Source organism: Phocoena sinus, chromosome 14, assembly GCF_008692025.1.
Source record: "Phocoena sinus isolate mPhoSin1 chromosome 14, mPhoSin1.pri, whole genome shotgun sequence".
Taxonomy (NCBI): Eukaryota; Metazoa; Chordata; class Mammalia; order Artiodactyla; family Phocoenidae; genus Phocoena; species Phocoena sinus.
The window spans coordinates 13,293,977-13,306,691 of record NC_045776.1 but is presented as its reverse complement, the minus strand read 5'-3'; the positions used below and the strand labels follow the sequence as shown (position 1 = coordinate 13,306,691).

The 12,715-nt window shown below is 35.7% G+C and overlaps 1 protein-coding gene across 7 annotated transcripts in view; it reads left to right on the top strand.

The window, feature by feature from the left end:
- RELCH (RAB11 binding and LisH domain, coiled-coil and HEAT repeat containing) overlaps positions 1–12,715 on the top strand; it is a 120,725-nt gene that overhangs the window by 54,308 nt on the left and 53,702 nt on the right. For all 7 annotated transcript variants that reach the window (XR_004345357.1, XM_032602542.1, XM_032602541.1 and 4 more), the window contains one exon: positions 9,115–9,227. Coding sequence is in view for 6 of the 7 variants with exons in the window: in XM_032602542.1 (XP_032458433.1) it covers positions 9,115–9,227 (113 nt within the window). In the remaining variant the exon portion in view is untranslated. The remainder of the gene's footprint in view (positions 1–9,114; positions 9,228–12,715) is intronic.

The following is a 12,715-nucleotide window of genomic DNA, read 5'->3' as shown; positions in this document are numbered from 1 at the left end:
TGGTGGAGGGGACTAGTGCCTGTGTTCTGGTGGATGAGGCTGGATCTTGTCTTTCTGGTGGGAAGGTCCACGTCTGGTGGTGTGTTTTGGGGTGTCTGTGGACTTATTATGATTTTAGGCAGCCTCTCTGCTAATGGGTGCGGTTGTGTTCCTGTCTTGCTAGTTGTTTGGCATAGGATGTCCAGCACTGTTGCTTGCTGGTCGTTGAGTGAAGCTGGGTCTTGGCGTTGAGATGGAGCTCTTTCGGAGATTTTCGCCGTTTGTCATTAGGTGGAGCTGGGACGTCTCTTGTGTACCAGTATCCTGAGCTTGGCTGTCCCACCTCAGAGGCACAGCCCTGACGCCTGGCTGGAGCACCAAGAGCCTTTCATCCACACAGCTGCTAGTGTTGGAGGGTCTCCTGCAGAGGTGGGGGGTGGCTGTGGCTCTCCGTGGGGACAAGGACCCTGGCGGCAGAAGTTCTGGGGAGTACTCCTTGGCGTGAGCCCTCCCAGAGTCCTCTCGTGCCGCCCGTCTCGAAGCTCCCGCCCCTGCTCCTCAGGCCCGGTCCCCCTAATAATTCTTTAAATGTGTTTTAGAATTCATCAGTTCTGATCCTAGAACGTTTCTTTGGGGAAGGGTTTTTATTACTTGTTCAATCTATTAGCTTGTTGTTGGTCTATTGTGATTTTCTATCTGTCTTGACTCAGTTTTGGTAATTTATGTGATTCTAGGAATTAGTTCATTTCTTGATTATCTAATTTGTTGGTGAAGCATCATTTATGGTATTCACTTACAATCCTTTTAATTTTTGTAACGTTGCTACTAATCTCCTCTCCTTTATTTCTGATTCTAGTTATTTGCATCTTCTCTCTTTTTCTCTTAGTCAGTCTAGCTAAAGGATTGTCAATTGTGTTGATCTTTTCAAAGAACCAACTTCTGATTTTGCTGATTCTCTTGTTTTCCTTGTATATATTTCATTTATCTCTGCTCGAATCTTTATTATTTTCTTCTTTCAGCCGGCCCTTAGTTTAGTTTGCTCTTTGTTGCAAGGTTGTTGACTTGGGATCTTGCTTTTTTAATGTAGACAATTACAACTATAAATTTCCCTCTGTGTCCTGCTTATGCTACATTTCACACATTTTGGTATGTTCTGTTTCTCTTTTTCATTTGTCTCAAAGTATTTTAATTTCCTTAGTGATTTCTTTGACCCATTTGTTGTTTAAGAATGTGTTGTTTAACATCAACATATTACTGAATATTCCAGTTTCCCTTCAGTTATTGATTTTTAATTTCCAGTGTGGCTGGAGAAGGTTCTTTGTGTGATTTTAATCTTTAAAAACTTACCAAGAATTGTCTGTAGCCTAACATATGTTCTCTCCTTGAGAATGTTCCATGTGCACCTGAAAATAATATATATTCTGCTGTTGTCATCTATAGTGGTCTATATATGTCTATTAGGTCTAATTGTTTTACATTGTTTGAAGTCCTCTATTTCCTTACTGATCTTTCGTCTAGATATTCTGTCCATTATCAAAACTGGGATATGGAAGTCTCCAACTATTATTGGAGCTGTTTTGTATTCTTTCAGAGGTATTTTCTGCATGTATAAGGAAACTCAAATATATGATCTCTCCATGAATTATGCAAATGCTACCATACTCTATGCACTATTTTGCACTTTGCTTTTTTTCCATGTAACATATTTTTGTATCTTTCTATGTCAGTAGATAAAGAGCTTTCTCATTCTCAAGACTGCATAATATCTAGTCTTCTATTGTCTTTTAAATACGTTTTAAATTAGGTATTTCAAGCTTTATTGTCTACACTGTCAGTAAGGAAGATATTTTACATCATGTGCCAGTATATAATTACACATGTAATTAAAAGAAAAGTGTTACAAATCAAGTCTTGCCTTTATTACAAAAAGTTAGAAGATAGTATCAAAGAGGATTTTATAAATATTTTAAAGCACTAAAGAATATACCTAAGTAAACAATAAAAAAGAAAAAGAAGCTCTTTGTGACCCACTCAGTTGACTTTATAACCCACTATTTTAAATGGAGTGACATAAAGGTTAATTAAAACTGTCTAATAAATTAAACTTTATGTTGTATAAAAGTGGAAAGTATAGTGACTATAGATATTAGTGTTATTTGTTTTTGTTTTTTAAAAGAAAAATCACAACCTCACTTAACCTTCAGGGCACAATTATAGCATTTTCCAAATTCAACATACCGTATTTTCAAATTTAAGATACCATTGAGTGTAACAATTATGTACCTTTAAGAAATAAGAATTCCAATTAATTTATGATAAGCTGCCCATTGTAAGGTGCATCCCAATTTCAGAGATGATAAAAAGTGAAAAAAATTTTTTCTCCTATGTTCTGCGAAGTAGTGATAATCTCTCTCTTTTTTTTTTTTTTTTTTTGCGGTATGCGGGCCTCTCACTGGTGTGGCCTCTCCCGTTGCGGAGCACAGGCTCCGGACGTGCAGGCTCAGCGGCCATGGCTCACGGGCCCAGCCGCTCCGCGGCATGTGGGATCCTCCCGGACACGGGCCCAAACCCATGTCCCCTGCATCGGCAGGCAGACTCTCAACCACTGCGCCACCAGGGAAGCCCGTGACAATCTCTTTTTACAAGCTTGTATTTTAAAAGACTTTTTTGCCTGTTCATTTTGGGGAAAAAAAATAAAATAATGAACTGATTTTCTATATAGTAGTTCACATTAATGGATTGGTTGAGGAACTTGTATCTTTCAAACCAAATTACAAAGTAAATATATTTGTCATTTGATATATGTATATAGTAAAATAGGCTAAAGAAGTTGATTTTTCACAATTTCTGCTTTAAATGCATTTGAAAGGGAAATTCTGTAATTTAAAATAAGATTTCTTAAAGAATTACTTCTAAAAGCATTTTAAAATAATACATCTAAATTTAATGTTCATTTTTATTCTATGGCAAGGAAATATATGTCGTCAGCTAGCTAAATTAGAAAAGCAAAGGAGAAGCCTGGGCCTGGAATGGGGGTGCAGCAAGGTGAAATGGAAAATAAGTCCAAGCTTTCTTTGTAGGATGTTCCAAAATTAGATTGGGGATGGTTGCACAACACTGAATATACTGGAAAAAAACCGCTGAATGTACACTTGAAATGGATGAGTTTCATGATATATAAAATATATATCATTAAAGCTATAAAAAGAAAAAAGGTAAAGGAGAACACCAATTTCCTAAAAGACTTAAAAGTAGCTAGTTCCTCTAAAGACTTGCTCATCTTCTGAGAAACTAAACTTTGCTCTTTTACATTGCCATTCGTGGTTACTCCATGGTAAATTTTTAACTTACATGTAATAATAGCCCCAGATAATTACAACTGTATGAGAGTAATATAGTAGTACAAGTAAAGTAGATAGTACAGTAAAGTACATAAGCTTGGTCCATCTTCTTTACCCATGTAGACTCTGTGTGTGTGTGTGTGTGTGTGTGTGTGTGTGTGTGTGTATCTTGTAATTTTTGGAGTAAATCACATGCTCTTTAGCAGTATCAGAGTTTGAAAGTCACTTAAGTATTTCAGTTAGGCTTCCTAAAGGCTGAGCCCCAGGAATTATAGATATTAATAATTCTACAAATAGATATTTTAGCAGCCCTTGAAGTGTAAAACTTTTCCAGAGGTGAGTAATCTTTTCTTTTCCTTATGTGAGTCTTTGCAATGTTTGTTCTTTATGTTTTTTCTTTACATGTTATTGTCAACATCCTGACAAATTTCAACTGAAAATCTAAATCAGAGGATGTACACTTGTCAGTACTTGAATTTAAATTATAATTCATTATTGCTTAATCCGTAGGCAAAAGACTAGATGTAAAAAAATTTAATAACAGTTATCTAAAATTTTTAATTAATTAATTTTTTGACTATGTTGGGTCTTTGTTGCTGCATGCGGGCTTTCTGTAGTTGCGGCAAGCAGGGGCTACTCTTTGTTGCGGTGCACGGGCTTCGCATTGCGGTGGTTCCTGTTGTTATGGAGCATGGGCTCTAGGTGCATGGGCTTCAGTAGTTGTGGCACACGGGCTTCAGTAGTTGTTCGCGGGCTCTAGAGCACAGGCTCAGTAGTTGTGGCGCACGGGCTTAGTTGCGCTGCAGCATGTGGGATCTTCCCGGACCAGGACTCCAACCCGTGTCCCCAGAATTGGCAGGTGGATTTTTAACCACTGCACCACCAGGGACGTCCCCTATCTAAAATTTTTAACGAAGCTTGGGTTATAGGAAATAATTTCAGTGGAACAGTGAGGACAAGCAGTGAACTATAATTAATTGGACTAACGTCACCTTTCTAGAACTATAGAATTTTGCTTCTTGACCTGAAGTACTCAAACATTTCTTCCTTGGCATCTGATCTAAATGCAATACTTCTTTTTATGGTTTAGATTCCTTTCAGATTTTGGAGCCATTATCTTATCAACATATCCATGCTTTTTTTTTTTTTTTTACTTTTAAAATTTGCCTGATCTCATTTCCTACTTCATTTCTTTCCCCTTTAACATCTGATCACTCACATTGTTTTAGATCCTGTTTAGGTACTTCTTTTTCCTTCTGTTTTTATAGTCTGAACACACACTAATCTTACTTGAAAGTGATTTCTTTATTATTATTAGAAGTTATTTTGGTTTACTTGTAAAACTGAAAAGAAGGGACTTCCCTGGTGGTCCAGTGGTAAAGAATCCGCCTTCCAATGCAGGGGACGCGGTTTGATCCCTGGTTGGGGAACTAAGATCCCACATGCCTCGGGGCAACTAAGCCCAAGCGCCACAACTACCGAGCTCGCGCGCCTCAACCAGAGAGCCCATGTGCTGCAAACTGCAGAGCCCACGCGCTCTGGAGCCCGTTCGCCACAACTAGAGACAGAAGAACCTGCACACCACAACGAAGAGCCTGAACTGCAACGAAAGATCCTGCACGCTTCAACGAAGACCCCGCGTACTCTAAGACCCAACATAGCCAAAAGAAAATAAATAAATAAAATAAATAAATATTAAAAAAAAGAAAACTGAAAGGAAAATCCTGGAAGCCTTTTCTCTTTAATTCTGTACAAAATTTCATAGGAAGAGTGGAAGAGCTTTCATATAGAGAGAACTAGCATTGTTGTTAAAATTGGAAAAATCAAAATAGTTAAAGCAAAAGTCATTTACTTGAGTAAAGTGCAAATTACTAAGTCTTTAGGTTAATGAATTCTATAGGCCTTGGAAATATGTTTTCTAGTATTGTGGTAATAAGGTACTGGAATACCTTCTGCAATAGGATTACTACACTGATTTCCTCTCTAATGGTCAGTAGATCAGTTTTGTATTTCACTTCAATACACATTAATTGAGTACTATCAGGTGCTAAAGTATGTTTGAAAATATTTAAAATTTCTGTTGCCTTGAAATATGGAGACAATAACATTTTTATGGGCGGGGCAAGGGATTCTTTTTGGATATAATGTTACCAAAGCTATAAGTATTATTTTACCATGGTTATTATTCAAAGACATTTTCAAAACCACTATCACATTGTTTTCTGAAGAAAATTTAGCCACCATTTTTTAAATGTTTTATTTATAATTATAAGGAAAGTTTTTTAAACACTGGACTTCATCAGTTGGAGAGATGATACCAAAGGGAGAATATTGATTCAAATCTATAAATTTATAAATACAGTTGACCCTTCCTTGAACAATGCAGAGGTTATGGGTGCTGACCCACACACAGTTCAATATCCCAGTATAACTTTTCATTCAGCCAACCACAGATTGTGTACTACTGTAATACATACTTAAGGGAAAAAATCTGCACATAAGTGGACCCACACAGTACAAAACCGTGTTGTTCAAGGGTCGTTTTTAGTGTGAAAATGGTAAATAGGGTCTTAAATGGATGAATTAGTACTTCAGAGGCTTGAAAAAGGTGAATTCACAATAAATAAGTGATATACAGCACAGCAGATACGCACTTAACACAGAATTCATTATTTCAGGAATGGTACAAATAGAAGTTGTGAATAAATAAATGAATGATAGAGGAAGAGGAAATTAGGATATTTGGAGCTAGTCAGAACTTAGCAATTAAAATCCTTGATGGCTGTATCACAAACAGACTACACTTTCCACTTTTTTCTACCATCACTTTCTGGGCCTCTTCTCAGCTCAGTGTTGCTGTAAGAAGAGACCATCTGGCATACTTTATACACTGGGTTATAACTGCCATAGCCATTAATGTGCCAGGCTGTACCCAGTTCTCCTTGCCATAAGCTATCAACCAAAACTTATTTGCAATGACTTCCCATATTTGTTGATTTAGCCAGCAATAAATAAAAACAGATGGCAAAAAAAAAAAAAAAAAACAGATGGCAATATAAATTATTACTAACTGTGACTGAGCATAATTTTAGAGTTCAAGGAGACAAGGACTGACAAATCGTTTTGCTCCCATGTGTCAGTTTGGATTGGTTGGTAATGGCTGCTGTGTTGAGAAGGCTTTTTGAGGCCAAATTTGATCTCAGAAGGAAAAATTAACAATCCCATTAGCCATAGATAAGAAAAATACAGAAATATATGTAAAGATATATATAAAGAATTTTTGATTTCTGCACTAATCATAATTAATTCCTATATGTTTCACTTGAGGAAACTAAAAATCAGAGAAATTCGTGGTTTTCATTAGGTTCTTTGGTACTAAGTATTAAGGCAGGAGCTCTTCTAGCTCCTCCAAGTTCAGGGTTCTCGGTTTAGCACATCTATAGCCACATTCCAGTTAAAAGATTCTTTATATTACTGTATCACATAAACTTCCTCTTCGATTAAGAATCACTAAGCCTCATGATTTTAAAATAAAGAGAAAAGGAAAAGAAAATGTGAGGCACAAAAAGTAAACAACAACAGCTATTTTGGTATACTTGTTATGGAGATAAAGAAGCTATTTATTGTTCTATATTTTAAACAGAGTGTATATGCATGTATTTGCAGTTATAACAAATATCTTACCTACATTTCATAACTTTATTTTTTAAAAGAGTAATACAGTAGGAAGAGAATGGAATAATATAATGTAAGAGCGTATATTTGGAGATGATTGGAAAGCAGGAAGAAGGGTTATGAGGAAGCAAGAAAACCCATGGGAAACAAAGGTCTGACATGAGGGGAAAGTACAAATAAAATATTTAGGGTCTTTTTGATTTTCAGGCATTAAAATATTTTCTCTTTTTGTTAGTGCCTTCTAGAATAACTACTTTTTCATCCTTAAAGTTCTACTCTCAGTGTGATATGCTGATGTGCAGTCTTAGTCCTCTTATTAGTACCATTGGCTCCTAGCAGCCTCAATGGAATCCTTAAGGATCCTTGATATGAATGGTCTTCTACCCTAATATTTTATAAAAGGTTGTTTATTTTCTCCTCCAAAGTCAAGACTTACCCATCAAGCAACATATTAAGCATCTGTGGAAGCATTATATAACAATATAGGATCCATACGCATACTGTTCCATTCCCAGTGCAAAATTGTTTTCCCTAATTATTTTTTATTTCTTTTGCTTTTCAGTTATTCACTAATCTAAAATGTACAGAGGTGCCTAAAAAGAAAGATGGCAGAATAAATGTTTTAAATTTCTTTTTGCTTCTCAGATTTATTCTTAGCTCTTCGTATCTACATCTTCGTACTTTCAATTTAGAATTATACCGAGTAATTATAATTTTAGCGTAATATATAAAGATGTTAGAAATAATGGAAAGGACTTCTAGTCACGCCTTTAAGTTTCAGTCTCAACTCCTCTAAAAAGCATATCATCTGTTTCTAAGGGAGCATCTTCAAAATAGGAAGATACTTCTCCTAGAGTGTAGACTTTTCTTCAAGGTACCATGTATTAGTATGCAGTGATCAATTCCTATTTTAAATCTGCTAGTACTTTTTGGTGGGTAGGGAGGCAGATGGGAAAAAGAAATGAGAGTAATCATTCTACCCTTTTTATTACATCATAGTGATTTCTTTAAAATATCTGCAAAGTAAGTTAAAGGATTTCTCTCCAAAAATATTTTATCACTTTTGGACTTTTATTTCATTAGATTTGAAAATCTATTCCAAAAATGAAAAACATTAATATCCTTTGAATATATTTTAGAATTTAGTCTTAATTTAATTAAAATGGGAAACAACTTTAATTTTCAAATACTTCTTTGGAAGAGAGAAATAAACTTTTGTCTATTACTTTCCTTGAAAATATTGAATTTACCTCTGCATGTTGAAAGTGCAACAAACAAAATATTGTTAAAAATTTTCATTTCAGCATAAAGCATTTCTACTAACATTTTGTAGTTGTACTGAGAGCATTCAACACCTGTGGAAATGGTCTTTAAAATTAGCCACTAGGTTAGGTGCTAAGGTTACAAAATTATTAATTATATCTAATCTTAAGAAAGATTATATTGTGCTTATGGAAGTGGGACAAGTTGTCTTTATTTTCTGTTATTTTAAGTTTTAAAGTATAGTTAACTTCTGCAAGTGTTTGTTTAAAAACACTTTCAAAATTAAAACTACTGGACTTCCCTGGTTGTGCAGTGGTTGAGAGTCCGCCTGCCGATGCAGGGGACACGGGTTCGTGCTCCGGTCCAGGAAGATCCCACATGCCGCAGAGCAGCTGGGCCCGTGAGCCATGGCCGCTGGGCCTGCGCGTCCGGAGCCTGTGCTCCACAACGGGGGAGGCCACAACAGTGAGAGGCCCACGTACCGCAAAAAAACAAACAAAAAAACCCCCCAAAAAAACCCGCAAAATTAAAACTACTATATCAGCTTATAGTAAGATAGAATGTTATTTAGTTTAAAAACTAATAGACCCTTGGGAAGTATTGGATAAGAAAACAAGGTTATTTGAATTTTAAGTTACTTTATTACGTTGTGATCTGCATCTTCTGCACAACCAACATAAAAATATATGTTTCAGTGTTTTCTCTTGAATTATCAGTCTTACAAAGTTAAAATTTGCTCCTGTATACGCTGAGGTTTATTTCATTTTAAATGTCCATTTAAGAATACATTGGGGAAAAAAAGAATATTCTGCAATGCATTTTTACTTTGACTTTTTCCACCTTCATATTTCTTTAGGAGTTGATCCCCCTCATATTGTGTACAGCCTGCCTACATCCTGAGCCTAAAGAGAGAGATCAGCTTCTCCACATACTTTTCAATTTGATCAAGAGACCAGATGATGAGCAAAGGTGGGTATGACCACTTCTTTGGTAAATAAGTATAATGTTGACTTATTAATTTGGCATCATGATTAGCATTTTAATATAAATGCCATCTTTTCTTTCTCATATCTATTTTAATAAACAGAGGAAACACCTTGTTCACAGTGCCCTGCAGTGTTTTCATTCTTGTCATTCCAACTACTCATGTTGAATTTGTACACTTTTGTGTTAGTTACCTTTGGATTTCTAATTCCAATATTTCTTTGCTTTTATCTTTCACATTTGATTTCCAGGAACTAAATATTTCCCCTTTTTCCCACAGATGAACTAGATACAGCATGGCCTCTTCATGGTTATGCTTTACAAGAAATAAAATATTTATTATATGAATGTCTGCATCACTGAGCTATCAGTAAAGCAGTTTCTGTGTGGCTAAAGGGATACAGTGTTTTGGTTAGTCCTGAGTCAAATACCCACAATCAAGGATGCCTGAATGGGGAAATGAGTTATACCTGATGGTGGGGGGGGGGGATGGGACACACATCGAGAGGCTCTCTGGAAGAAAGGGGAATGGGTTTTGGTCAAGCAACAGTGATAGAGGTCTGCCTCAGAAGGTAAGACCTTTAAATACTAGGTGAAGCTGTGCAAGTGTGACTGTGAACAAAACATCTCAGTGGATGGGTAGGTAGACTAAGCACCATTTGGATAAGATTGAGCTATTGAAATGTTTTTCTACATTGTAATTTTCTATCTTAATAAATAATTTTTGCTTATACTTTTGCAAAAAATAGAATTATACATTATGATTAGGTAACTTTATATAATTTCAGTACTTGTTTTACTGACTGTTACAGTTTTTACCTCTTCTGAGAATGTTGGAAAATCATAAAAGTGAACCATAAGACAAATGAAGCTCAGAATTTTAAACACAAGGAATCTCTCCACTATGAGAACAAAAAGTCATGTAGACTTTAAAACTCTATAAGCATATATCTCTTTCCTACCCTTACCAAAATATACCTGAGCAAGCAGAGAAACATGTTTTTCCAGGATCCAGTCAAGATTAATCTACATGCTAGTCAAATGGAAATAAGGGAAATTCAATCAAGTTCCAATCATTGCAAACTGAAAATTTTCTAAGGACAATTCGATGGTGCTATATAGGAAAATTAATATTTTATTTTCTCCTTGAAAAATACTATTCCCTATCTTGGTAAGTTAGTTAACAATTAAATACCACTTATTACATTGTCATTTTTAGATTTGCAAGGCAACCTCTAGTTCTACATAGCCTGTTTTCATAGACTCTGCATGTAAAGCTAACAGCTGCCGCCTGGTGGCCAAAAGTACCTATAGCCTTACTTCAGGTCAAGATATGTCAGGATTGAAACACTCATTTCCACACTTAAATCTTTCACCTTACAGAAACAAAGTTATTTATTAAAATAAACTAATCAATTTATTAACTATATATATGAATAACAAACTAACAAAGCAAAAATTTTAAGTTAGCATGATATGTTTGACATATAATCAGTTGTTACTTTACTTAATGAATCTCAAGCTTCCTTGCATCCTAAGAGAAACTTAATTTTATGAGCGATAGTAGTGCATTTTGGCAGTTCTATGCTGACAGCCATAACTAACACCATATTTCTACCTGTGTCAAATAATTCCTATCCTATGATTTTCTACAAGTAGGAACAGTGTTTATTTTTCCTATCACAGGAGCCTGTTTCCAGTGCTGTTAATAATCTGTAGACCGTCTGATCTTTTCTGTTTTCAAATGTCTTTCAAAACTGTCCTGTTTTTTAGAATTTTGAATCTTAACTCTGCTGACTAAGAAGTTTGTTTTGAGGGGACTAACATTTTTTGAACAAGTTTGTACATCTTTAGTATAGTGATGGTGACTCATTATTTAAAGTCATTTTACATGAAGCTCTTATATAAGTATATACTTCTTATGTGTGTTTGAAATGCTTAAATTTCACCAAAGTTCATTTACTATAATTATCAGATTTTTCTGGAACGTACATATATAATTTCTCATTATTTTAATATACTATGGGGGTAAAAATGATCAGACATTTGGAAATTTTCAGTGGGAACAGGCAGCTAACGTGTTGTCTTAAAGCTTGGGAATTTCTTTTTCTATTTTTCTTTTATTCACTTTATTTGCCTTCCTAAAGTAGGAGAAAATAGAAAAACAAAAGAAAAGTTGAGAAACAGGCATAGAAGACAATGATATAAAGGGAAATCAGATAGATAAAAATTACAAGGTTATGGTGAGGAGAAGCTGCAATATACAATGAAGACTTATTGGCTCAACATTTCCCTTCTCATTGTCCAGATGCTTTTTGTCTGTTATTATTCTCCTCAGCCTGAGAGAACAGTTGTAGCTAACTTGGCTGAACTAAATAGAAATGTAAGGTCATTATTCAGTTTAAGTTAAATTGATGTATTTTGAGAAATAGCAATGAGTAATGCCTGGGCTTTTATAATTAGTATGAATTAAACATTCTATTTTGGTTTTCCTTAAAGTTGGCTACTTTGAAACATCTATGGAAAACATACTTTTTTTTTTAAATCAGGTTTTACTGTTTTGAAGTCATAGTCAATCAAAAGTAAAAAAACTTGCAATTCTGCCTTTCAGAGTCATTTTAAATGGAACTTCATTCTGAAGAGTGAAAAGTCTTATTTAAAATTTTAAATTATAAATCTATCAATTCAAATGAAATTATCACATTAGTTATTTATATATTATTTCATAACAAATTACCCCAAAAGAAAGTGGTTTAAAATAACACAGTTTATGTGGGTCAGTTTATCTGGGTCTTCTTCTTCAGGGTCTCTTATAAAGCTGTAGTCAAGGTGTTGGCTGCGGCTATAGCCACCTCAAGGTCCATGGGGGAAGGATTTGCTTCTAAGCTTTGTCGTTGACAGGATTCAGTTTCTTATGGATCTTTGGACTGGGGAACTCGGTTCCTCACTGGCTTTTGGCCAGAAGTTGCCTTTAGTTTCTAGCCACATGAAACTGTCCAACATAGCAGTGTCTTCATCAAAGCCTGCCAGCTGAGAAGGTAGAAGAGAGTGTCTCACAAGATGGGTATCACAGGCTTTTGTAATCTGATCTCCTAAGTGACATACCATCACTTTGGCCATTATTCTTTTCGTTAGAAGCAAATCATTGGGTCCAGTCTACACTCAAGGAGATGGGATTACTCAAGGGCATGAATATCAGGAGATGGACCTCATTAGGAGCCATGTCAGAAGCTGCCAAGTTATCTTGGGTGCAATACCAAAAATTCTCATTTAAGAAATATCATTTTGGGCTTCCCTGGTGGCTCAGTGGTTAAGAACCCACCTGCCAATGCAGGGGACACGGGTCGGAGCCCTGGTCCGGGAAGATCCCACATGCCACGGAGCAACTAAACCCGTGCACCGCAAGTACTGAGCCTGTGCTCTAGAGTGCGGGAGCCATGACTACTGAAGCCCTGCACCTAGAGCCCGTGCTC